Source organism: Vicugna pacos, chromosome 19 (assembly GCF_048564905.1).
Source record: "Vicugna pacos chromosome 19, VicPac4, whole genome shotgun sequence".
Classification (NCBI taxonomy): Eukaryota; Metazoa; Chordata; class Mammalia; order Artiodactyla; family Camelidae; genus Vicugna; species Vicugna pacos.
In genome coordinates this window covers 32,610,825-32,638,395 of record NC_133005.1, presented here as the reverse complement: position 1 = coordinate 32,638,395, position 27,571 = coordinate 32,610,825, and the positions used below count along the sequence as shown (strand labels likewise).

Sequence of the window (27,571 nt, the reverse complement as noted above, 5' to 3'; positions counted from 1 at the left end):
CACAGGAGAAAGGCAATTTTATTCTTTCAAGAAAATGTACCAACAGGTTGAAGGAAGGAGCAAGTTGGCCAAGACCCCTGTCCTAAGTAGGGGTCTGAGATGAGGCCAGACCTGATGGGCTTGGGAGAAGCTAACTGGGCTCCCTGTGGCACTGGGGAGAGGACTGGGTCGGCTCAGGGGTGGGACTTTGTTCTATTAGCACCAGGAACCGCCCGCAGCTGCAGGTGGTATTGGAGACAAGACAGTGGGTGGCCCTGCTCTGTCTCCCCCTGAGCAGTCTGGGGAGGGGCTGGTGGCAGAAGGTTCCCTGCAGGCAGTCATTTGAGTGCAATCCTCAAATTCACAGCCCAGCCTCGGTCTCCCCCAGCCCCCTGTAAACATGAGAACAGGCTCGTGACTGCCGAGCACCTAGGACAAGATGAGGGTACGAGAAGTGTGGCTGGGCTTCAAGTGGCCCAAGAGCTGCCGGGCTTTCTCCTGCATGAAGAGTTGGTCCCTGGTCCCCCCGCAGGCCACTGTCTTCCAGGCGCTGGTCATCTGGGAGGAGGCAAGAGGGTTACCATCCAGGCAGAGGCAGCATGCTCCCAGGGAAGCCCAGTGACCCTGGCCGGGAAGGGGTGGGGACATTTCTATGACTCTCCCTCCCTCTAGAAGCCACAAGTCTTTTTGTGCTTTACTGTACCTTTCTGGTGGACCTGAGGAAGCCACTCCTGTGTCTGGGAGTCCTCAGATGTAGAGCAAGGAGGCTAGACCAGGACACAAGCCTCCCCCCTCCCCACCATGCGGCACTAGCCTCCATATAAGGAAAAGCTACAGACACCCAGGCTGGTGAGGAGCAGAGAGGGGTTGACACCTGCAGATGCTGAGAGGAGCAGGCAGGGCAGCCCCTGTCTTCGAGGACGGAAGTCACAGAGACAAAGACTTAATTACAAGTGAGACCACGCCTTGAAGGAGGGGCTTGTGTGGGGGTCCTCCAGTACACAGGTTCCCCGAGGAAGTGGCATCTGGACTGAGATCTGAAGCCCAAGTTAATCAGGCAGCAGAGCCACGGAAGAGCATCAGGCGAGGCAAAGCCTGTGCAAAGGCCCTGAGGTAGGAAGGGTGCAAGCAGAGCAGATCCCCCAGGGAGATGCACTCACAGGGGCAGGAGTTGGAAAGTGGCCTCGGGGCTTCTGGGCCACCAGCTTCTCAGACTTGGCCTGCAGGAAGCCTTCATTGAGCAAGCTGCTGTCCTCTCTACTGCCTGATGGGGTGAGGCCAGAGGAGCCTGGTGGGATGTTCGTCGGCTGAAACCAAAACCAAGTCAAAAGCTCACCATTTTGCCACAAGCTCTTTGTGGGAATGAGAAAACAAAATTGTAGGTACTTCCCACCACCTCTTGGCTGGTGACATCATGGGCAAGACATTAACTTCACTAAGTCTCAGTTTCCCCTTCCAGGTGGGAATTCGTTTAAAGATTAAATAGCTATAAAGTGCCTGTTTCAGAGCCTACCACCTAGTAAATACCCAATAATGCTGGTTCCCTTTACATGAAACTGGTTCCTCCCCATCCCAGGTGGAGACGAGGATACTCCAGCTTCTCCTGAGACCAGAAACATCCAGGAGGACGCCGAGGTGCCTGCATCCACCAGCGTCCTCAGGGATCTGCACAAAGCACCCCCAGGCCTGTCCAGCATCTAGGCTCTGCTCAGCCTTTACCCTCCCTAACAGGCTGCTGGGCCTTATTACAGGAAAGAACTCAAGGCTCAGGGAGACCTAAGAGATCCCAGAGACCAGGTACCAGTGTCAGGACTCAATCCCAGGTCCCCTACTCCACATCCTGTGCTCTTAACCATTTGCTGTAACTTTTTTCTTTCTGCTAATTATTTTATTTGCCCGAGGCGATACTGGCTGCAGGTCTGGCTGGAGGGCACTGAGTCCCCAGCCTGGCGGGGATCCCTGGCTACAGAGAGATTTCTCTGCAAGGACTGTGAGAGCAGCCATCATATTTGCAGGCTCTGGTCACGCAATCCCCTCAGGTGCCCTCACGGCCTCTAATAGGTGCCAGCGAAAGATGGGTTTACCCCCCTGTCAGATACAAGGATCAACAGCATGTGGTTTCTGGGGCCCAGGCTCTGCATAGACAGCAGCCCCCTTCCTAAGGTCGGCCAGGGAACTGGGCAGCATCCATGCCAGGGATGAGGTGCCCCAATTACCTGGCTGTGCCCTGAAGCACATCACTGACCCTCTCTAGGGTCACCCCCACAAGTAGACTGCAAGGAAGGTGCTGGGACCCAGAACCACAGTGGTCAAAGTGTTCTAGCAATGCAACTCTTGCCAAATAAACCTTTCTGTGAAAGACACAGGCGGGGCTGCCTGGATTGAAGCCAGGGGTGAGTGCCCAGCTCCATCTTCCCCACCTGCCCTCCCTGCTGAGTCTGGTACGTGGAAGCCCAGCCCGAGAACCACCAGGCAACTCTACCTCCAGGGTCCTCCCCATGGCTGAACGGCTCTGGAGGCAGAGGGCCCTGAGGGAGACTCCATCCTCCCAGCAGCTGGGGGAATAGAGGGTGGCCTGACAGGACGGCTTCTCTCCCAGACCTCTTACCAAGGACAGAGCCTTAGGTAGCGTGGACATCATCAGCTTCACATCCTCGTCCACAATATCAAGAGCCAGGGACTTGCGGACTTTCTTGATGGGGCTCCGCCGTAGCTGGGGAGAAGTGTGTGGTCAGAACAGGCGCTGGGGTTCCTTGGGTCACCAACAGCGCCTGAGGACGCCTGCCCCAGCCGCTCTAGTCACAGAACCAGGCCTTGGCACAGGCCAGCCCTTGAGCAGGCCTGGCTGGCAAGGATTTTCTGCGGGAGGAGTGAGGGACCAGGACACTTTGGCCCCACTGCAGACCCTGCACCTCTGCACCCAGGGCAGACTGTCCTGCCAGGCGCTACAACAAGGAGCGAGGACACCAATGCCATCCTCCACCCAACCTCATCCCCAAAGGGACCAAGCACAGCCCCAAGTTTCTACCACACTAAATACACTCCCCAACAGCCAAGTTACAACTAAAACATCCACCTGCAGGTGAGGGATATGGAAACCTAAAACCCCGCGGGACACAGGCTGTTATAGGAATGTCCAACCCCACCTCGGCACCTCATATGAGTAGGTCAGAGGTTGGCTCTAATACCAGGGAGGGGCTCTGGGACTAACAGTCATCCCCCAACCCAGCAGTGTTCCCCCAACAGGTGCTATCATGGCTCAGAACCATCTTCTGACACAGGCCAGGGAGGGTCCTGATCACACTCTACCTACACGCCCACGGGCCCAGCCCAGCAGGCCCCTCTCAGCCTGACTGCCCATCTTCCCCACTTGGCCATCACCCTGGCACATTCCCACCTTCCCTTCTCCCTGGAGGAGAGTGTCTGGGAAGAAAGGAGCACAAAGACAAAGAGGACACGTAGCTGCCTGCTGTCAGGAAACAACACACACGGGGCAGTGGGAAGGCTTGCCCAGTATGGCCCTGCCCTGCCCTCTGTGCTCTAGTGTCACTGAGTACTGTCCCGGCCAGCTCCCCACCTCACCTGAACCCACTGTCCTGGCCAGCTCCATCTGAAGGGTTTCCCGTGAAACCCTCTGTGCCCATTCTACCCCCTTGATGCTCTATGTATTGAGTCACTAGGGTGTTTGTCTGCTGTCTCCGCTCACTGAACTCCAGGAGGGAGACCACCTCTCAGTCCTACTGCTCTATCCATCCTGCCCCAGTCCAGAGCCCACTTCAGAGGGGTCCACACAATGCCCAACAACTAAGGCACCAGTTCAAAGGGGAAGATGGGAGCATCCCAAGCACCAAGGTCTTAGCTTGGTTGGTTTCAAGGATAACTACTCTGGGGGCTGTAGCTCCACTTCCCCCTGTGCCTTCCATTTATTAGCTGTTCCAGGACCCATTCCCTGCCTCACTGTCACTCGCCTCCCCCCATGGCTCCACCTTCCCCTGCCCAGGCCTCCCAGGCTGGCAGCAAAGGACTCCCCACTCTGCCAGCCACTCACCCCAGCCTTCCTCTTCTGCTTCTCGGGCCTCACTTCATCCTCGATGATGAGCTCAATGCCGGCCTCTGAGCGCAGCACCTCCTTCAAGTCCTCCTCCAGGTGCGGGGTCTGGGGCTACGGGCAGGGATAGGGATAGCCAGTGTGAGGCTCTGCACCCAGGCCTTAGGAGCAGCGGGCAGACCTGGCCACACCTCAGCCTGCCCCAAGCAATGCAGGAAGGAGGCCTGGTGCAGAAAGCTGGCCTCACACACATTATCCATTAAGCATCCTGCCTGGGACAAGCACTGACCTCAACTCACTGAGGGCTAAGTGGGCCAGGAGCATCCCCAGCTCACCACAGCAACCCTCACACAGCCCCAGGCAATAGCTGTCTCTTCCACAGGGTAGTAACGGAGGCTCAGAGAGAGTGAGAGCCCAGCCCAAGGCCACACAGCTGTGAGGTTAGAACCTGGACACACTCAAACCCTATACCCTTTTGTCCCGCACTAACAGGGATATTGATTCCATTTCCCTTTCTCTCCCTCAGTGGCAGAGACTAGGGGAGGGAGAGCTATGGAGCAGAAGGTGCAGGGCACACTGACACCTGAGGAGTCACTCTAAAAGCCCCCACGTACTTTAACTACACTACTAAGGGCAGATTCTCCCTCTCAGACCTGCCTGGAGAGCATACAGACATCTTAGTATCTGGGAGCTGAACCCTACTCCGGACAGGAAAGGGCAATGCTGACTAGTGCCTGGCCTACAGCCTCTGCAACTCAGCCAGCTCCATCACAGGATGGGGAGCGCACGTATCGCCGCCTGGACCCCATGCAGTGAGCAGGGGAGCTTGTTGCGGGCTTTGTCCACAGGCCGAATGCTTCTCTACGACCTGCCTTTCTCCCACTTCTGGCTGGTTTCTAAGATATTGCCTGTCTTAGAAAACCCAGGCTGCCAGCTCTCCTTCCACTGGGGAAAGCAAGACTGTCTCATGAACTGGGAAGAGTTCAGGGGAGAAGGGTGGTGTGCACACTGCTGAGGAAGAACCCCAGGAGGCACCTCCCCCACCGGCTGGCATCTCCAGCCCACCCATGAATGCTTTCCTGTGTTTTGCAGTCGGTCAAAAGACTTAGGTTTGAGAAGCAATTCGCAACTTCCTGAAATCAGCCCCAGCAAGTTCTCCATCTAAACACCTGCCCGTGTTCTGCCCACCGTAAAGATGTGCTGAGTAGTCATTTATGAGCATTCACATTCTTAATGTTGGTCTCCACCATCCCAAACTCCAAGCTTCACCAGGATGCCATTGTGTCTCCAGCACCAGCCGGCACTGCCTGGCACATTGTAGGTGCTCAGGAAATGTCTGATGAACTGGTAACTTAGCCTCGGGGTCTCTGTTTATAAAACTAGGGTATCTGCAACTTCTCAGGGCGGCTGGGAGAATCCCACAGGCTCTCAGAGGGACTGGGCCCTGTGAGCTGTGAACAGCTGGATGACTGGCCTGGCCACAGCACTTACCAGGGGCTTTAGTGGTCCATACTTCTCCAGGGCATTCTTGAATGGGGTGGGTGTGTGGGGAGTGTTGTCCATGGAGTACTTCTGATCTGGGGTAACAAACCTGCCAGGGACAGAGGAGGCAGCTGAGTGACGGGGCTGGGGGCAGACACCAGCCACTCTGCTCCAGGCTGCCTGGGACTCCCACGCCCTCCGCCTGACCTTTGGCCTTAGCAGCAGGGAGGGAACCCCCGGCACACTCTCTTCCCATTGCACTCCCCCCAACCCACCCACCTCCCCACCCGCAAGGGGAGTTACCGAGGGGCTGAGAGGAAGGGCCATCCTCAGTAAGAGTCTGAGAGGGTCCAAGAGACCCAAGCAGGTGGAAGAACGGCTAAGAATGCTGCTGTTACCAGGATTTCCCAGAAAACAAGGCCAGCCTGTGGCCATACTTCAGGCCCAGGGAGAGGGGCAGGGGAGGGAGATGGGAAACCAGAAGACCACGCCCCTCCCAAACCTCTCTCGTGCAGCGAGACAGTCAGGCCAAACCACGTGCTTAACTTACCCTTTTCCCAAGTCTCCTCAAAATGATCACAGTGGGGGCAGAAATGTGGAAGGAAAGCTTTGGCAGAGAGAAACCCAGGAAAGGCCTCAGGTAGCCAGGAGCTTGGGTGCAGAGGCCAATAACTGGACCTGCTGCCTGGGGCCGTCACTCCAGCCACTTCCTCAGCCTGCTGTCCACCCCATGGGAGATAAAAAGCTAGGACAAGTGCAGACCATTCTTTCTTTCCTTCCTGGGGCCTGAGAGATTACACAGGGATCCACAACCTCTTCCCAAATCCTTATCTCCCACACAGGACAACAGGGGTCCCCTCTGTAAGGATGAGCAAAGACAGGTTAGCGCTGGTCAGAAGTGAGCAGCTCACAGTTCGAACCACAGTTCAAAGGGATGAACTGAGCCTTGGGATCCAACATCTCTGTGGGACACGGAGCTTCTGCCGTGAACATGAGAAAAGCCCAGAACATCTCTAATTCACAGCATCAGTAAGAACTGAGGACACACATTGAAAAACTAAGGGAGGCCAACTTGATAAGGGAACATACAAGATTGCATGGAGATGAGAAAAACGTCACTGTGTAAGCCAGAGGACTGACTCAGCAGGTGGGCAAGTCAGGAGACAATCCACTGTGTTGTATTTCGTATGTTTGAAAAGTTTGAGACAGGGATGCTCTTTTAATAGATCCACTAGAACTTCTAGGGATGGAAAACAATGCCTGAAACGGGGTTACTGGAAGATTAGATATGCTCAAGGAAAAATGCTCAGTATACTTGAAGCAAAGCAACAGAAACTACCCAGAATGAAATAGAGAGGAAAAAGAATGAAAAATTAAAATAAGCATAATATCAGTAAGCTGTGGGACCAACTTCAAGTGGCCTAATATGTGTAACTGTGGAGCCTCTGAAGAGGACCCGGGGTGGAGGGCCCAGACAAGTTATTCAAAGAAATAATGGCTGAAATGTTTCTGAATTTCATGAAAATTATAAACCACAGATCCAAGCAGTTCTGTGAACACCAAGGATAAGAAACAAAGAAAAATGTATCATAGCACATCATAGTCAAATTGTTCAACACTGATGATAAAACAGTACAAGAGCCCCAAGGCAGAAGAGCAACATCTTTAAAGCACTGAAAGAAAACTGTCAAACTAGAGTTCTATACCCAGCAAAAGTCTCTCTCAAAAAAATTAACGTAACTTTTCAGACACACAAAAGAATTCATGGAAGAACTCATGACCCTCAGGCCCACGCTAAAACATTAAAGGATGATCTTCAGACACAAGGAACATACATACTGCCAGAGGGAAATGGGGATCTACAGAGGAAGAAAGAGCACTGGAAATGCTTCTTTGTGTGGAAGAAAACAGAGACATTTGAGCCGGCAGCAGTGCATTAGGAACACAGATGAGAAGGTAAAAGAAAGAGAAGTATTGACTCCTTTCGTGGTCTCAGCCGTCTCTTTAAGAGCTTAAAGTCTAGGATTTTGGCTTGAATAGAGAATCATTTCTCATGAAACGTATTCAAGTATCAATTTTTTTTTTCGGTTCCAGGGTAGGTTTAAGAGCTTTGATTTGAAGTCCAAGATTTCAGCTTGAAAGGAGAATCATTTTGTATGAAACCTATCTATGTTAAATTTTAGATCAACCATTGAGAGACTGATTTCTGACCAAGGGATTCATACATCTTTCCTAAAACCATGTATCATTACAAGAGGTAAGATTCCTGAACTGATTCCTGAATTACAACTTAACTCCTGAAATACAAATAGCAATGCTTCTCCCCCAGCAAATGTAATTAATAAGCAGAAGGCCAGTTAAGCAACTCTCTCTACCTCGAATTGAAGACTCGTGATGACACAAGGAAGTAAACTTAACATGAAAGCACCCCCACAGAAGCATGCAGGTAAGCAACCCTACAGGCTTGAAGGTGACACACTGTGCTGTATAAGCTCAAAGGCAGGGACACAGCTGTCCCTCCTGACCAAGCACCAGAGAGACGGAGAGAACCGGGGGCCCTTTCGTCCTTCATGTCGGGCTACTCAATCACAGTGGATCTGCACTTGAACCTCATACAAGATGCAGAGATTAAATTTTTCATGGCAATGTGGACTCTCCACTTCTGAGGTTAGAAAACCATCCAATTAAAAAATAAAAGAGTTAGAACAAAGGTGAAGCACCAGACTCCACGGAAAAAAAAGGAAGAGGTGTGGTGACCAGAAGGAGGCTACCTTCTTGAAACAGAGCCTTGGGTGTTTTTCCAAGGTGCCCCTCCCCAGAGATCCTGTCCCCGCCAGACTGGCCACTGCTGGGGGAGGGGCAGGCCCAGTGCAGGCGGGGCAGGGGGTACAGCACTCACGCAGCGTGTTTCTGGTGCAGGGGCGTCTTGTCCCGGTGCAGCGGCGTGGTGACCACCACCTTCTGGCTGCACACGGGGGTAGATGTCAGCGAGGGGCTCTCCAGCTCCAGTGTGTCCTGTTTGTTCCAAAAGTTCAGAAACTGCCAGGAAGACAAAGGAAACAAGACAAAGTGATGACCTGTGGGGGTGGGGATGGGGCAAGATCCTTGAGACCTTCCCCTGACATGGCTGCTCTCTGACAGAGGTCCACCCTGACCTAGGAGCTCCCCACCCACAGGTGCCAGAGAGTAAAGGCCAGGGCAGATCAGCAGGGACCCACTGAGCAAGTCCATCAAGGTGACGCACCTGAAGTACCACGAGCCTTCTCCTTCACTCCATTTATCACATTTGGGTCATTTTTAAATTAACTGGTCTTCCTATCAGTGCATAAGCTTCGTGAGGGCAGAGTCAGGCCTGGTTTTGCTCACCAGCGTCCACAGCACTTGGGACAGGGCCTCATGCACAGCAGACACTCAATGAACGGACAGTACCGAGCATTTGGGGGCTATCATCTGTGCCCAGAGAGCAGGTGGGGTGGGGTCCACACACCTGGGAGGGCGAGAAAGGCAGGGTCTTGACGGGCGTGCTCTTCGGGGTAAGGCTGTTGCAGGAGTCCAGGAAGGACAGGCTGGCGCCGTTCTCAGTGACGGGGGACAGGGCAACGCGCCGCTTCTTCTGCCTCTTGAGCACTGAGGGTGGTGTGCCAATGCCGGAGCCCCCTACTTCAGTGCTAGGGGAGATGGGGATCAGCTCGCCCCGGCTGCTCCGGCTCAGGTCTGAGATGGTGTGGCCGTCCAGGCGGTACTCGGTCACGCTGGGCACTGGAGCAGCAGGCTGGCCGGGCGGTGGGGCCTGCTGCTCCTGCTGCTCCTGGGATGGTTGTGACCGCACTGGGCTGTTGGTGATGCTGCCTTCTGCAGATGGCTCCTCAGGTAGGTCAAATTTACTCAGGTCACACCAGGCGTCAGGGTCCTGCCCAGAGATGGGGGTTAGGAATAACTGCCATGACTCTGCTTTTCTACCCGTCCATACGACAGGACTCATTCATTAAAGGAAAACACACGAGCATCAACTGTGATCCCACAGCCCAGGAATGATCATCGTTAATACTGTCCTGGCTTTCCAAGGATTCTTCTAAGTCTGTGTGTCTCTATTTGTAAACATAACTGAAGTCATATTGTGCGCATGGCCTCTTACTGTTCTTTACAAAACTGGTCTATTTTTAGGACATACAAAAAGTACAAAGAAAAATACAGAGAATATTCGGATACCCACCAATAAGCATGAGAAATAAAACCTTATCATTAAAGCTCCAGGTCCACTTGATACATCCTCTCCTGCACACAGAAAACCACTACCTGAATTTGGTTATTTACCATAGTAATGCATATCTTTAAAAATTACGTCTCTAAATATTTAATATTTTCAATGTTTTTAACTTTAGTGCAAATCATTTCTGTATCATTTCTTTTTCCATTTAAAATTTCTCTAAAGCTAGAATAACGATAGTACCTCCTTCTATTATCCATGAGTTTAATGTTTACTATCATTAAATATTAGTTGTTGTTATAGTGGAAAAAAGTCACTTATAATAATTGTCATGGCTGCAAAATATTCCTTCATTTGAATATGTTACTTAATTATTCCCCTTCTGTAGGACATTAGGTTTCCCCCACTAATTCTCAAAAATTAAAAATAGTATCTTTAGGGGGTAGGTAATAGCTCAGTGGTAGAGTGCATGCTTAGCATGTACGAGGTGCTGGGTTCAATTCCCGGTACCTTCATTAAAGATAAAAAAAGAAAACATCTTTATAAACATCTCGGATATGAATCTCCTGCATTTATAGCTACTTCCTTAAAAGAGAGCTGGAAGTAGAAGTCATGGGCCTTCATTTGCCAGCCATGCTCCCAGAGAGGAGACCCCTCTGTGCTCCACAACCCTGTCAATCACGGTGCCTCTTTGGGTGATTCACCTGAATTGTTTCCAGCCCCCTAGTCACCCTGCCAGAGAAGCACTGCTGTCCCCTCTCACACTGAGGGAGCCAGACCAGAGGAGGTGTGATCAGCCCAAGGGCACTAAGCTTCTAAGAGCAATTCTGAGAGGCGCCCAGGTCTTTCTGCCTTTGCCCAGTAAATTACAACCCAGTCAAAGGGCTTCTGGAAATGGAAGTTTCCACTTTGGTCCCCGAACATCTGGCTCTGAATAGACCCAGTTCCTAGTGGTGATTTTTGGTCCTTGGGGCTCCCAGAAACCTGGCAAGTCAATTCCTAAGGGTGAAGGCCAGCTCAGCAGTGCTAAATCCAGGCCCACCTTCCAGAAGCCAACCCTGACGTCGAAAAGGCCCCAAAATTGATGGTATCTAACAGACCAGAGCACATGTGACAAGGACTGCCTGCTGGAAGGGCAGTCGGCAGCGTTTCTGCAAATACTGGAATTTCCTGTCAGCTACTGAAGGTCACTGTCGAGAGAACCAGAGCTTAGACCAGACAGCAGGGCCTGACTCCTGGCCCCGGCACTCACCAGCTGTGTGATGCTCTGAGCTTGAGATGAGTCCACCACCCACTTCACAGGCTGTTAAAGGACTGAGAGCATACAGAGAGGTACCAAGTAATAAGCCTGGCACGTGGCAGGCACTCAGAAGTTAGATACTATTATTACTAAAGAAGCACTGCGCCTGGCAGCCAGAGGGTGCTCCAGAGAACAGTCTGAGGATGGAGGGAGGCAACAGTGAAGTGCAGGACACAGAGTGGGCCCACTCTCACCTCAACCCTCCCACCAGAGCCCAAAGGAAGGACAGCCCATGGTGGCCTTGGGGCTACTTGCTGAACAGGTTGAGGAACACATTGTCACCTTGGCATTCCATGGAGTGGAGGGGACACCATAGTCCCAACCTCCAGGGACAAGAGGTGAAACCCAGAGCCAGAGGATCTGAGCAGAGGCCCTCCCGAGACCGACTCTACCATCCAACCCCTCACTGGGCAGGACAGTTGAGCACAGCATGACGGTTAGTTAAGACCACTGTACCTCACTCACTGTGTGACCCTGGGTACACTACTTGATCTCTCTGAGCCCCAGTCTCATCTACAAAACACAGAAAGGACACCCCTCACAGCATACCATGTGGGATACGTTAAGCCACAGCCTGGCATTTAGCAGATGTTCAATAAACAGTGTCATTATTCTCAGCCAATCAGGAGAAGCGCAAGTGGGAAGGTGTTCAGTGTGGACACCGCCCACTGAACCTCGCTGCCCTCCGTGCCGGCTTCTTGCTCACCACTTCCTGAAACCCACTCCACATCACAGGGCTGGCTGACACAGCTGGGTGGTCATACCCAGAGGTGCAACCTCCATCAGGGTACTTTTCCCCAAAGGGCACAACCCACAGCTGGAGCAGCCTTGGGGGCTGCTCTACCTGCGTAATCCCCACTCACCTCTCCATGCCCAGGCCCAAACCCTGGCACTTCCCAGGGCCCTCACCAGGGACACCCAATCATCTGTGTTGCTGCAAACACCACCCTCTCCTGTGCTGTTTTTGGTCTCAAATACCCTTCCCAAACACCCTTGAGGACTCTGTAGTGCCACTTCTGCCGGGGAGCCCTCCAAGCCCATCCGTGCTGTACAGGTGAGTCAGAAGCTCCCCAAGGGCAGGGACTGCATGGCAACTATCTTGGTGTCGCCAGGCCCAGGCTTTGGGCCGGGCACTCGGATTGCCTCGGCCATGTCAGAGAGACAAGGAGTGAGCAGAAGGACGTCTGCCTATGGAGAAAAGCACTCCCTGCTGGGGGTGCTCTGGGCCCACTGGGATGCGCTGTGACCAACATTACCGACTCGATCAAGTCCAGGGCTTCAGAGAGGCTGGACCCCACGGCAGGGATGAGGAGGTTTGCGGCCTCCACCACCCACTTGTAGGGCAGGCTGGTCTCTGGTGGGGAGCCCTCCTGGTCCTCACGCTTGGGGAAGTCCTCCAGGGGCTCTGGTGTCCGCACTCCATCCAGCTCTGCAGGGACAGGCTCCTGCTCCTGGGAAGGGGCAGCTGCCGCGGCCTCCTCCTCACTGCTCTCCTCTTCCTTCATGGCCGGGAATGCTGGGGGCCAGTTGGTCACAAGACTTCCCTGGGGGACACAGGGCACAAGGCTTGGCTTTTTCCTTAAGAGATGTAAACTATGCCATATTCTAGCTAAAAATGCACAACCCAAATCTAATAATAAGGAAACTCCAGTGAACCCAAACTGAGACACAGTTTATAACATAACAGGCCTTAGCGTATACTTCAAAAAAATCAGGATTATGGAAGGCTAAGAAAGGCTGACGACCCATTCCAGATAAAAGTGGATGGAAGAGATATGACAACGAACACAATGTCTAATCCTGGATTGGATCATTGGCAGAAAAAATGGAATCTGGATGGCAGGTTAGTTAAAAGTCCGGAATCAATGCTAAATTCCAACTACATTCCTTGGTTACATAGGTGAATGTCCTTATTTTTGGAAAAAACACATTCAAATATTAAAGCATAAAAGGTACAATACATGGAACCAACTTTCAAATAGCTCAGATTAAAAAAATACGTATATAGAGAAAGATAAAAGCAAATCTGGAAAATATTCAAAATTAGTGAAGACAATAAAGGGTATATGGGAGTACTCTTCCTGCAATTTTTCCTAATGCTTACTATTATTTCAAAATGAAAGTCTGAAAAATGAGTGGATACTAATTTTGTGACAGAAAAAAACAGAGATCTTTGCGGCAACAGCTCTCCTGGCAGAACCTTGGAAACAAGCTTGACATGTTAACCCGACAGACCCTTGAAAACAGCACATGTGACTAACAAAGGCCTGGTCGAGATCCAGGAGCGGGGTCCCATGTTAATGGCGGGGCACCAGGGAATAGGGGAGAGAGCACGGGCTCTAGATGCAGACAGAGCTTTGCCATTTCCCAGCTCAGGCCAGCGGTCTGATGAGGGTCAGTTTCCTTGCCTATAAAATGAGGACACTGAGCAGGGAGGTTACACAGATCAACGACTATGTGAAAACCACTCAACCCAATTAGTAGCCATTATTGCCATGACATTTCCCTTTCCTACAGCACAAGCATTCCACACTTGTAAAATTAACCACATAAATAGGCATATGTACAAAGAATTTGAACTATGATCACTGCAGCATGCTGATGGAAATGGTGACAGTCATACTGATGGAAACAGTGACAGTCATTCATCAATAGGTGATAATGACAAGATAAGATACGACAGATTCAGGAATGGTGTAAAAATCTGCATGCACATAACAACGTGGAAGATTTAAGTAGAAAAAGAAATTTATAAGACAGTAAGATATAATCTCATTTTACACTTACTACCCTTGGTAATAAATATTGGCAAATATATTAAATAATATATCAGTTCTCTCTGGAAGTTGAGATTTACAGACTTGGCCTTCAGCACTGTTCAATTCTGTTAAAGTTTCTAATCCCACAATGACTGTGTATTACTTCTGAAGCACAGGATAAAATTAATAATTGCAAGCCCTGACCAGTGAGGTAGTCCCATAGATACAAAAGAGACAAATATTTTCTGGCAGGCAATCAAAAAAAAAAAAACCTAGCAAAGTCTAGCAAAAAAAAAGTCTATTAAAATTTTTAAAGAATGTATCTATCCATCTCGAAGAATTTCTCAAGAAATAACTGAGCAAAGGATCTCCTGAGCTACAAGGACAAGGTTTGTTTCTAACAACAAAAAGTCGGATAAAACCTTAATTAAATAAATTAACAGCACGATAAAACCATTAAAATGACACTGGAGAGGAATGCGTGAGGCTGAAACCCACATTAGGCTGACCCAAGTTTGCTCAGGATCCCCCTCTGGGGCTCCTCCTGACCCAGCAGGGCCAAATTTCCAGACACTAAGTGTCAGAGGGGTGAGAACAAGAGTCAAGAAAATGACTTTCAGCAGAAAGGGTTTTCAGAGACTACTGTCCACTCTGCCCTATCCTGAAAGACCACTTCTCCGTGTTTGCTGCTGCCCACTGTTTCCTCCTTCTGGCATGGGTGCTTTTTCTTCAATCAGAAGTAAAAGCCTGGAAAATATCTTACTTAAGCACATGAGAAACCGTGAGAAGTGAACTCCTCTGGTGAGGGGATGCGTGGGGAGTCCAGACGGGAGGAAGAAGTCATTCTACTTTACACCTTATACCTTTCTCAACCGTCACCCTACAGATGCTTTCATATCTGGGAGTCAAGCGATAGTCTCTGAAATTGAAAAATCAGGAAATAGAGGCAAAAACATTATATAATGCTCCAGCAGGGTGCTGTAAAAGAACTGGAGCAGTGAACAAGTTATTATCTAGCTCATTTGAAAGGGAAGGGGTAGTGTTAAAAAGGATTATTCAGTAGTTCACAAGTACAGAAAACCTTGGAGAACAGTGTAGACGAAGCTTGTCACCAGCCATGTACCCAGCACTATCATATCTTCACACTGACCCATGGGCTCCAAATCTTCATTTTGGGGGTGGGGGTGGCAATTAGGTTTAGTTATTTATTTATTCATTAATCTCCAATCCATACTGGGGATTGAATGCAGGACCTCATGCATGCTAAACAGGCACGCTACCACTGAGCTATTCAATCCCCCCTTCATTTCTTAAGAATGAATCATAAGACATAGTTCAAAAATAGCAATAAATACCTGACACTAATATTATACTATAATCGACTATACTTCAGTTTTTTTAAAAAGTGTACTCCAGGGTGTGGGATGGAAGATGTCGACAATTATAAACCTAACACCATATGACTCATTTATGTGACTGTCTGGAACTACAGAGACAAAACAGATGAGGGTGCCAGGGGCTAAGGATGGGAGAAGGCATGAGAATCTGGGGAGTGATGGAAATGCTCTGTGTCTTGATGGTGGTGGTGGTTACATGACTGTTTCTGTAATGACTCAGACCTGTACACAAAATAATGAATTTTACTGTGTGTGAATTGTACCTCAATAAATCTGATTTCTTTTTTTAATTGCAAACTTGCTTTCAGTATGAAAAGGCTGGAAAGAGCAACAGGTAGGAAGGAAGCTGCAGACGCAGACAAGAGAAGGCTGAGACCTCCTCACCTAACCCTCAATCTGATGTCACCTCTGGCATCCTTCACCTGTGGGCATATGAGTGCCAGGTGTGGGCACGGGTGTCACAGGGACAGACCCTCGTGAGAGACACGTGGCCACACAGAGATCCTGTGACAGGACTAATGAACAGCTGTGGAACAGGTGAAAAGAGAGGAAGCAGTGTTGATGAGACGGTGTCAGATACATGTGAAAACAAGCCAGCCACGCCCAGCCCAGCTCACCTGGCCTTCCACGGGGGGGACACTCTGGCAGCCATCCTTGTCTTCCAGCTCCAGCAGCAAGTACATGGGGGGCTTGCAGTCTCTGGACTCACTCAGGAAGCCTCCGGTGTCCACCTTCCTCTTGATAGTGGAGTTCCAGTGATTCTTCACAGCATTGTCCGTCCTGCAGGGGCCAACAGGAGAGCTCTGACTCCAGCCCGGTGGCCCGTGCACCACCAAGCACATCACTAGCCTCCCTGAGTTCTCACTTCCGTAAATAAGGGTTCAAACTGAGGAACTCTAAGGTCTCTCAGCTCTAAGATGAAGTCTGACATGCTTCTAACCCAGAACAATTTTCCGAGCATTTCTATACATCTGAGAAATAAGCAAAGGTTTTACTCAGTCTACAGGGTAAAAAGCCTAACACTGACATGTTCTGGGAACTCTCATGCCCTTTCCTGCTCATTTTGCATCTGTAGAAACCGTAAGCAAGCTGCTGGCTGCCAGCCCCAGTCCTGAGGCTCAGTGACCTAGAACAGAAGCCCTGATCACCTCCTAAGGGAGAAAAATGGCCAAAGAGGGCAGAGCTAGAGGCAGAGGGTCCACTACTGTCCACTCTAAACCTTGGTTTATCTGGAGAAGCAGACTACTTCATCCTCCATCACTTGCTGAATATTAAAGAGAAAATATACGTAGTCACATAAAGCACAGAGCAGTACAACACTATAGAAGCAGAGTTGAGCACAGGGGTAGAGAAGTGCAGAGAAGTGTGGAGGTGGAGGCAGGCTGGTATAGCAGGACAGAAGGACGGGATAGCAGAGCAGTAGGAAGGCACCGGAGTATGAAGCAGAGTAGTGCAGAAGGAATGACAGAGCAGCAGAGCAGTGAGCAGCACGGGTGGGCACAGCTGTGCCAGAGCACAGCGGTCTACAGCAGCGGAGAAGTGCCAACACACAAAGGCACTGCCTTCTTTGGGGCTCTGAGCAAAGTGCTTTTCTCTTGAACTATGAACAGAGAATAACAGTTTGACTTTATCCCAGCCTAAAGGGAGGGTCTATAACTCTCATCACTCCCACTGCGGGTCGTCAGGATACAGCACTGACCTGGCAGGGGCCTGGGCACTACTGGGAGATGGCCAGGGACCGATCACAGTCGGGAAGAACAGAGAAACCTTCCCTGAGGAAGTAACACCACCACCGAGGACTGAAGGATGAGAGCATGTTGACTACGTGATGGGCACAAGGCAGAGGCGTCCAGGCTGACGGAAGCACAGGGATGCTCTCAGAAGTGAGTTCACCATGTCTGAGACAGGAGGGTGCAGCAGCTAAAGCCAAAAGGGTCAGCAAGGGTGACAGCGGATCAAGGCGAGGCAGGTGGAATTAGCTGGGCCAGACTGGCCACATGGGAAGAGGGCTGAGTCTCCAACCCAAGTGTGAGAAGAAACACCCAAAGGATAACACACTCTGGTTTGAGTTTTGGAAGTAGATGATTCCAGACTCTAGGGGAAAGACCATCTGGCATTTTATCCTGCTCCCTCTCAGGACTGCACTGCCATGGCAAAGAAAGGATTAAAAATAAAATACGGTAAAAATGCACATGGACAAAGATAGCAGGGTAGAAGATAGCAGTATGTGAGAAATTTCTGTAAGTTGCCAGAAAATGGAAAGCAGTTAGAGGAGCAGTAAGCAACTCAGGAGACTGGAAGGTGACCCTGGGGGAAGATTCCAGCAAGAATGGAGCCAAGTCATCCAGACGTTCCCTGAAGAACCCCAAGAGGCCGAGGGCTTGGAAGGATCAGGCCCTCTGAGGAGCAGGGTGAAAAAACAGCAGTGGTTCAGACATCCAGATCCTGGCCCTGATCTCACAGGCAGGAAGAAAGACACCTATTCTCTTTAAAAAAATGACCAGGCGCTCTTTCCCTGCCGCCGCCGAGTCGCGCGGAGGCAGAGGCTCGGGTGCATTCAAGATTCGGCTCCACCCGTAACCCACCGCCATGGCCGAGGAAGGCATTGCTGCTGGAGGTGTAATGGACGTCAATACTGCTCTACAAGAGGTGCTGAAGACCGCCCTCATCCATGATGGCCTAGCACGTGGAATTCACGAAGCTGCCAAAGCCTTAGACAAGCGCCAAGCCCATCTTTGTGTGCTTGCATCCAACTGTGATGAGCCTATGTATGTCAAGTTGGTGGAAGCTCTTTGTGCTGAGTACCAAATCAACCTGATCAAGGTTGATGACAACAAGAAGCTAGGGGAATGGGTAGGCCTCTGTAAAATTGACAGAGAGGGAAAACCCCGTAAAGTGGTTGGTTGCAGCTGTGTGGTTGTTAAGGACTATGGCAAAGAGTCTCAGGCCAAGGATGTCATCAAGGAATACTTCAAATGCAAGAAATGATCAAATAAAAAAACTGGGCTCTTGTTTCTCATTTCTGTTCTTTGGGGGGAGGGCAGTAACATAAGGTTCCTGTTAACGAAGGACAAAAGATAAAAAATCATGGACGTAAAAAAAAAAAAAAAAAAGACCAGGCAATCCTGGCCACAGCAGAGGGAGGATCGCACACAGAGCTGAAACGGGGACCAGATGAGAATCTGCACAGTGAATGGGGGGCTCCCAGGAGCCCCTCCCTACCCTGCTCAGACTCCCGGCAGCTGAGACCCATGCCCCCAAAGACAAGAATCTGAAGGATTCATTTGCTTCTGTGAAAAGTGAACAACTCCAGAGAACTCAGACTGGGCCTTGGAACATCCCCCTAAAGGCCAGTAGGTGCCCTCACCTGCCCGCCCTGTTCCCAGAAGGCGGCTCACCTCCCTGGCAGCATCTTGGCGATCTCGGCCCAGCGGTTGCCCAGCACCTTGTGGGCCTCGCAGATGATGCGGTCCTCCTCCTCCGTCCAGCAGGACTTCTTCACCTCAGGGTTGAGGTGGTTGTGCCAGCGCTCACGGCACTGCTTCCCCAGCCGGCCCTTCAGGTGCTTGGCGATCAGTGTCCACTGCTTCGTGCCATACTTCTTGACCAGCTCGATGACCTTGGGAGAAAAGCTGCTATGAGGCCGGCGGGACCTGCCCCTCCCCCATCCCAGCAGCTTCACTGGGCGGTGCCTCACCACACCCCGGGAGGTACGGCCGACCAACTGACCAGTGGGATGTCACACATCCAAGGTTCAACTGGACAACCCAGCCAACCCCAAGGGCAGCCTCAGACCCTGAGGCACTGTCCCGGGAGCTACCTTCTGGTCCTCCTCTTTGGTCCATGGCCCCTTGACGAGGTCTGGATTCAAGACCCTCAGCCACCGGTACTGGCACTGCTGGTCAGTGCGGTTCTGGGAAGAGAACAGGCATCTGTGAGAACTCCTAGGATGGTGACCCTGAACTGGGCTCTGGGGACTGCAGCTCAGGGGATACCTCAGAGGGGTTCTGTTCTGTTCCCTGCACCATCACACACTACACACCCACATGCCAGAACATGCATGGTTTCCGTTTGCTACAAGAGGGCATGATGGGACCAGGAAAACTCAGGACCTGGGGGGAAGCCACTGTCTGCCACCCCTGCCACAAGGGGGCTGCCCTGTACCAGCCTGCGGACTATGTCAGGGATCCTTGCCTGCTTCTGGGAGAGTGGTTATTTCCCTGAAGGTTTCAAATCACATGAAGGAGGGAAAGATGAGGAATTGGGCAGAAGGGTCTGGTGACTTGGGCCCTAGGCTGCCTGAGTGACCCAGGAAATAAGCCAGACAGCAGCTCCTGCCAGGGTACATGCCTGCAGTGCTGGGGATGGGGGATCGGACGGGGGACTCACATCACCAGGAGGCTCTAAATGCCAGATGGGGTGGCACCAGCTAGCTCTGCATGGGCCTCATCATGAAGCCCGCTCAGTTTCAGGTTCACGGTTGAGAAACCGAGCACCAACTCACTCCTGACTTGCAGGAAGAAATGCAAATAAGCCACTGATCTGCTCGCATGATCACAGAGCCTAAGACCCACAGGCACACAGAGCTGCCATGTGGAGATGCTTGTACCAGGGTGCCTCAGATTCCAGTTTGGGAAGAAAGGGTCTAGGAAGGCTGGAAGGCTGCTTTGTTGAGGGAGCTGGCGGGTAGTGTGGGGGGTGGGGTTGGTAAGGAACTCCCCTTTCTTCTCCTTGAAAGTCTGTCCCAGGCCCACTATTCTCAGGGAGGGTGCCACAGAGGGGCTGTACTCACGGGAAAGTGGCTAGCCAGGAACTTCCAGTCTTGCTGTCCAAATTGCCTCACCAGGGCCCTCAGCTGCTCGTCCTGCCAAAGCCAGAAAGACAGAGGGCTCAGCTCACACATGTATAAGAAAGCAGCTGCTAAAAGGAGCAGCCTCACTCATCCATTCAGCCACAAAGTGAGCGCCTACTATGTGTTAAGCATGGCAGCAGGCTGCAACAGAGCTGCCCCGACTTATGATGGGTGCAGAGGGAAGCAGATGCTCGTCAAAGACTCCTGCAAACAAAAGGAAAGCCACCCTGTGCTGGGGGTATGGCGAGGTCGATGGTGAGGCCTATTCGGGGGACTAAGAGACAGGCTCTAAGGAAGTTTAGGAAGGCTAGAATGCATGAAGGAAGTGAGAAGGATGCAAGAGGATTTTGGAGGGGACGGCAGGGGCCAGACCACACACAGGGTTAGATCGGGCTTCTACATCATGCAAATCCACTAATGCGTTAGAGCACTAGGTGGTCACGGTCCGACGACGTGCTTGTTATGAACTTCACTTTGGCAGCTGCAGGAAGAGGGGCTACAGGAGCGCAGAATGGATGAGAGGAGGCCATTACAGGCACCCAGGCCAGAGATGACAGTGACTCAGCACTGGAGATGGGGGATCATGGGCAGAATCAAGAGCACTTAGAAGGGAAAACAACTGTTTAAATGTTCCCCTGAACATGAACTATTGATTCACGCAACACGAAATCTCAATATACTTATGATGTGGACAAGAAACTAGACATAAAAAAAACATACACAGCATGATTCCATGCATAGGAAATTCTAGAATACGTAAACTAAGCTATAAGGACAAAAAGATAGTCGGTGGTATCTGAGGTCAGGGGTTAGGGGAGGGAGAAATGGACAGCAAAGGGGAGCAAGAAATGCCTGGGGTAATGGAAATGTTCTTTAAGGTGATGATGCTGGTAGTTTCATGGTATACGCCCATGGAAACTCATCGAATTGTACTTTAATTGTTGTAGTTGACTGTACATAAAGTATTCCTCAAATTAATTTTTTTAATTTTATATATATAAAGAAAATGTAGTATATCTATACAGTGGAATATTATTGAGCCTTAAAACAGAAGGAAATTCTGTTACAAAATATAACATGGATGAACCTTGAAGACATTATTCTAAGCAAAATAAGCCAGGCACAAGAGGACAGTGTATGATTCCACTCACATAAAGAACCTAAAGCATTCAAAATCATAGAAACAGAAAGTAAAAAAGGTGGCTGCCAAGAGTCAGGGGGAGAGAAGAAGGGGAAATCAGCATTTAAGGGGTATACAGATTCAGTACTGCAAGATGAAAAAGTTCTAGAGATCTGTTGCACAATGACAATATACTCCACACTACTGAACTGTAGACTTAAAAATGGTTATGATGGTAAATTTAATGTTAGGTGTTAGGTGTTAACACACACACACACACACACACACACACACACTCTCTCTCTCTCTCTCTTTCTCTCTCTCTCTCTCCTAGTTAGAAAAAAAGGCCACCACAGAAATCCAGACCCTCAACTGCAGCCTGGCCACAGACCAGCACCAGCTGGACAAAGTCCCCATAAATCCTGTAGCTGAGCCAGCCCACACCGACACAGCCAGCCCCGGACACCCTGCGTTCCTCTGCTGCTCACCCAACCTGGCGAGGCCAACCCCTGCCTTCTGCCCACGTCCCCCAGGTCCCCCTCCAGCACCACTGTCCTCCCTGACAACTGACGAGGACACTTGATGTTATGTCTCCAACTCCTCCTGGACCCCATGGGCTTCCTCCACCTGTCACCTCCTTCCCACACTGTCCTGGTCCTGTTCCCTTCACAGCCATCTTTTCTTGCCTGCCCAGCATGGCCCCCTTCCCCACTCCCTCGGGCTCAGGCTGTCCCCAAATCTCTACTCCAAATCCGCCCTACCCACAGCAGATTAGCTCCCTGAAGCCTGGCTACCGTCACTCATCTGCTTTAAAAACCTTCAGTGGCTCCACAATACCAGCCAAACCATGCTACCTTCCGAGCCCAACATTCAAGGTCTTCTGGGACTAGACCCCAATCAATCTTTCCATCTACACCAACTATTCTTCCTCTTTAAGGACATTTCCCTCCAGCCAAACTGGGGCTCCTCTACTTGCTTTTCTCCACCTACAACCCGTTTCCTATTCTGACTCATCCATAGTTTTGCACACCTCCCTGACTGAATTCCCAAATCCTCACCCATGAAACTTCCCTTAACCTCTCAGACAACCTTTAACCTTAACGTCTAAAGGCATTTTGACAAGTACATGTGCCTCCTACGTGTTGGGAGGCTTAGTGTAAGACAGAAGAGACAACATAGTGGGCACAAAGGACGCCAATTCTGCCAGCACCGTGATGGCCATTGGCACGTCCACGGTCTGTGCCGGGTCTTATCTCTCCATCCCAAGCAAAGGGATGCTCTGGGGTAGAGACTCCATCTTGATTGTTCTTCTAAGCCTGCAAGAGTGAAATACAGTCTCTGGTCCACAGTGGGATGAACAGAAAAGTCTAGCTTGGCACTCCTTTGAAGAAATAGCTTTTCTGATTTAAGAGGGTTTTACAACTCATACAGTAAGGAGGAAAAAAAAAGGAAAAGAAAAAGACTAAACACATCCATGAAAACAGAGGAAGAATAAAAAGAGAAGGCTAGTAGGAGTCTAAAATGGTACAACAAAGTTAGAAAAAGATCTGCCAGTGTCTACAAAACTAAACATGTACCTACCCCATGAGCATACCTAAATACCCTCTCTAGAGAAATGAAAACATAATCCTCAAAAAAGACACAGACAGCTCTATCCACAATAGCCAAAAAAACTGGAAACAGCCCAAATGCTCATCAACAAGTGAAACATACTATGGTCTATCCATATGTTCAGCAATAACAAATGAACAAATTACTGAATCATGCAACATCATGCTGAACAAAAGAAGCCAGATAAAAATACAGCTGTCATACATTCAAACATAATGTGAATAACAGTAGCCTGAGGAAAAGGCAATTTCCCTACAACATTCATTAACTACAAGCCTCCCTTCTTCCTTATCTATGCACATACCTCCAAGTTTTTTTTAATATTCTGATAACATCAATGGGAAAAGAACGGAAATTGTAGGAACATACTTTGTATTCACTTAGGTTTTCTCTGTTCCATTTTCATAATAATTTCCACAATAATTTTCAAAGTGTTTATGAGGTGAAACAAAGGCAGCAGGTCATCATAGCAAGTGCCCTGTATTAGGATCCAGGGAACCTGGCTTTCTGGTCTTGACTGCTGGCTTTCTTGGGCAATCTTGAACACATCTCTAAACCTTTCTCTGGTTCTACTTCTTTAGCCAAAAAAGTAGCTTTATTAGACAAAAAAAAGTACAGTTGTGTGATTTCATTTATAGCACATTCAAGAACAGGAAAAACGAATCGAAGAGACATTGGATCAGTGACTGCCTGGAGTTGGGAAAGATGGACCATAAAGGGAACTTCTGGGGATAATCAGGGTGGTGCTTACATGGGTGATATACATTTGTCAAAACTGCTGGAACTGCTCACTTTTAAAAGGTGCATTTGATTGTATATAAATTATATTTCCATAAACTTGATTAAAGAACAGAGCTCGGTATCACAGACACAATACAATTACTTTTTTAAAAATAATAATGAAGAGGGGTTGCAGATTTTGCTAAACCTCCTAGCAGTTAAAGGACATGAAGCACAATTAATGTCCATGATGCAGAACATGCCAGCTTCCAACAAACACAACATTAATTGCTGGCCCTGAGGTCTCAGAGGCATATCCCCTCAAGAGTCCTCAATATTGGGAGTGCCCAGGAATGCTCTGAGATGCATCAGGGAGAACCAGAGGGCCCATCTGCTTCTTTCACCGCCTCTTCCTCTTCATCGCACCATTTGGGCATCAGGCAGACACAACCCAGGCTCAGTCTCAGTCCAGCCCCTCTGCTGCCATCACCCCCACGCCCCACAAGTGCCCCTCAGTGTCACTCACCTCCTCGTGGGTCCATTTGACCTTGCACTTGCTGTCCCTCTGCTCTGGTACATCTGAATCTGTGTCCTGGTAGTGTAGCTCATCCAGCTCCTCACTGCAGGAAGAATAAGCTAAAGGTCACGCACGTGTCTCCACCTGATGGTACACAATGGATGGACAGTGGAGGCAGCAGCCAAAGGTTTTGGAGAGGTAGGCTTTTACTGTAGGTAAAATGTAGGTATTTTCATCTCTTCCTTTTAAAAAAAAATTTAATGAAATGGGGTTATGGGCTATTTTTTCTTTATTCTTTTATTTTCAGTAACACCCTAATGATTTCAAAAGCTACAAGAAAAAAAGTTAAGACTTTATCAAGAACATTATAATATTCAGTACCAGACACCCATTTAATATTTTCTTTTCCGTAACAAAATTTTTTAAACTTGCATGGATTATTTTAAGGATTAAGCTTATGATAAAAGTACGCAATTATTAAGCACCAGGATTTTAAGAAATATTGGTTACTTGAGAAAAACATTTTTAAAACATTATCTCAGTAACTATGTCCATTTTTGCATACCCCCTCTCAATCCTTGCCAACAGACAAGCCTAGTTTACAGAGGGAAAAATCAAAGTACAAGCAGCTTAAAATTCTGGATGCTTTTATTTTCCAACAGGTAATTTTCCAAGTTGCTCCAAAACCTTCCTATTTATCAGGTTTAGTGGTTACAGAAATGGAGATCATGCTGTTCAGTCTCAGGGATGTCAGGTGCTCACAGAAGCACTTTTGCCAAATCCATCAGGTCACCTCTGTCAGGTAATACCTAAGTCAGGCATTTGTAAGTGAAAAAAGCCTACACATCTCCAAACAAGGAAGGCAAGCACAGGCCGTGTGCCAAAAGAAGGAAGAGGTCCTCCTTCTGTGTCCATGTTCCTGTCCCCTTCTCAGCATCTTCCTAGTCACTCCTACACTCCCACAGCACCTTGGAAATCCTGTCTCATAACATAGGCCCTTAGGCTGCAACTGCCCGTCTCCTTGACAACATGGACAGAGGTCAGCTCCACCTCTGAATCTGTAGGACCTTTTGGGGGTGGCACCAAAATACCTTAAGAAATGTTTGTTCTGGGAATGGCTGGCTACAGAAATGAATTACTAACCATGCAAAGCTGCTGCCTATTAGTCGATAACAAATGCTAATATAAGTAAATTTTTTAGAAGTCCGAAAGGGGCGGATGGTGTCTAAACCCAGCAATACACACAGTCACAGAAGGAACTGGAATTCAGCCTTGTCCTGCCATTTCCAACCCAATTCATGGGTTCCTCCACCATCGCAAAGTGGGAGGCAAAAATTCTACAAGATACTAATAAAAGAAGGAAGCTGGTTTTAAAAATCAACTTCCCCCAGACTCCATTCTGACAGAAACTATCTTTGGTTCTCCAGTACCCAGCTCCTAATAGAAGTTCAGCAAATGTTCCTTCGAGAATGAAACAGATTCTGTGGGAACACTCTCTGGTGCTCCAATATTCTATTTAATGAGGACAGCAACCCAGCCAGCTGGGAGAATTCTGTGAGATAATATTCTTCTATCACCAACGTGGTGCTGTCTGCTTCCCACACATTCTCATTATCCCCATTTACTAGATGTGGAAATTGAGGCTCATGGGGGTTATGTCACTTGCCAAGTCCACAGAGCCAGGCTCCAAACCTGCACCTTCAAGTCCTCATCTCATAATCTCAGATGGAAAAGCAGAGGTTAAGTCAGTGGTGGCAACCACATGTAGGTCCAACACACCCTTTCTATGCCCTTCCATGTGCTGGGCTCTGCTCCAGGTGGGGTGAGTCAAAAGCTGAGCAGGAAGTAGGGCACTGGTGCAGCAAGTGGTCAAAAATCAAACTGAATGTTATGGGGTTCCAGGGGACAGAACCCGTTCCTCACCTGGTAGGGGGAGGGTTCCTCCACTAAGCCCCAGGGGAGAAGTGGCAGAGGACCTAGGGGCTGTCTGGGGCTTTGGTTGTTGCCTGGAGTAATACTTCCTGAACCAGAAATCAGGAAAAGGTTTGACAAATGCCTGACCAGAAAACAACTCCTGGGAACTGGAGCTGCCCTGGGAAGACACACCCTGTGCCTAAGCATTGTCCTTGGATAAGATGCTTCCTCGCTGAGAGAACTCTATCTAGGGAAAGCCAGCAACGATTGCTTCTCAGGTCTATATGCTGGGCCTGAAGGAGGCAAAAACCACCTGATGGAGAGTTTAAGATTATCTGGGCCTCATGAATCCAGAGACGGCACATGGCAGAAACCCATTGCCCTCTGTGACTCCCAGGCTGGCTGAAAACCCGAGTTCAGGCACCAGGCGCAAAGGTGTAAGGCAGGGACCTGGAGCCCACAAACCTGGTTCCTGGCACGACTCTGTCATTAATTCTCTGGGGGAATAAGTAAAATGGAGACCGCAGTTCCTGCCTCCGCCCCAGGGGCTGCTGACAGAGCGGTCTTCATACACAGCGGTCTCTCTTCCCCTCGCCTTCAACCCCAGCTGCCCCAAACTCGTCATGTGGAACAGGAAGACAGGTCTCTGAAACTAAACCGAGCTGGGGCCCGGAACCCAGCTGGTGGGTCACAAAAGAGTCCCTCCCTGCCCCAGCACCCTTCCTAGGTCGGGCGAGAGGGTTTGGGGTGCTCTGTGCTTCCCCTGATGTTAAGAAATGCCCACTGGCAAACCTGAATCCAAAAGGGCTTGAACAAGTGTCTTCCAGGCTTCGGCCTCCCGCTCGCTGTGACCTGGAGAATCTCTTTCCTTCTGCATGGGTCGCCTCCCTCCCCGGTAAAGGCCCTTCCAGCTGACACCGCCGTTCCACCCCCACCCCACAATTAGGCGGGAGACAAAATGACATCATGCAGGGCTTGGCCTGGGTCCCAAGAGACCCGCCCGCCTCAACTCCGAGGCCCAGCAGGCCCGGGGAGCCGAATGAGGGGCCCCGAGAGCCCCTGGGTTCGCGCGCGCCCCCCGCGTCAGGCGACCCAGGACATTGAATTTTCTGCGGACGCCACCCCCGCCCCGCTCAGAGGGGCCAAGGCGAGTATGGGGTTGGGGCAGAGGTCGAGGTGGAGGGGATGGGGTTTGAGGATGGGGAAGGGGGGAGGGCCCCTCAGCCGCCCGGGTCCGCTCACCCGCGCGTCCGCCGAGACATCCCCCCGGCCCGGGCCGCGCCGCGCTCGCCCGCGAGCCGGCTGAGCCCGGAGCGGGAGCCGGGCCGGGGTCAAAGTGCGGGCTGCTCCGGCCGCTCCCGGCCTCGGGGCCGCGCTAGGAGGCGTCAGCGTGGCCGCAGGTCCCGCCGCTGTTCGCAGGGGTTGCGGCCGCCGCCGGCGCTCACAGAAGCACTTTTCTATCTCCCGCCAAGCGCGTCGGCGCCGCCCGGGCCTGGCGCGCCGGCGGGCTGGCGTGCGCGTGGGGCGGGGTCAACGGGTGGGCGGGGCCCGTGGGCCGCGCGGGGGCGGGGCCAGAGGGCGGGAGGGAGCCGCACCCGCGCAGACCCTTGAAGCCTCAGGGCAGGGAGGTCTTGGGTGCTGTTCTGAAGCGGCCGCCTGGTGACT

The 27,571-nt window shown here is 50.4% G+C and overlaps 2 protein-coding genes across 2 annotated transcripts; one reads left to right on the top strand and one right to left on the bottom strand.

Moving 5' to 3' along the window:
- MYBL2 (MYB proto-oncogene like 2) lies at positions 1 to 27,405 on the bottom strand. Its single transcript, XM_072944270.1, has 14 exons — positions 27,149 to 27,405; positions 24,002 to 24,095; positions 19,965 to 20,036; positions 18,993 to 19,085; positions 18,571 to 18,791; positions 15,790 to 15,952; positions 12,273 to 12,560; positions 8,997 to 9,419; positions 8,409 to 8,548; positions 5,519 to 5,618; positions 4,028 to 4,141; positions 2,588 to 2,692; positions 1,140 to 1,286; positions 1 to 537 (listed from the first exon to the last, which is right to left on the bottom strand). Exons 1-14 carry the CDS (start codon positions 27,166 to 27,168, stop codon positions 409 to 411), a joined length of 2,109 nt encoding a protein of 702 aa, XP_072800371.1. The 5' UTR covers positions 27,169 to 27,405; the 3' UTR covers positions 1 to 408.
- Positions 17,679 to 18,184, top strand: LOC102540799 (small ribosomal subunit protein eS12-like). Its single transcript, XM_072944269.1, has one exon. The coding sequence runs from the start codon at positions 17,762 to 17,764 to the stop codon at positions 18,158 to 18,160; it is 399 nt and encodes a 132-aa protein (XP_072800370.1). The 5' UTR covers positions 17,679 to 17,761; the 3' UTR covers positions 18,161 to 18,184.
- Positions 27,406 to 27,571: the final 166 nt, after the last annotated feature.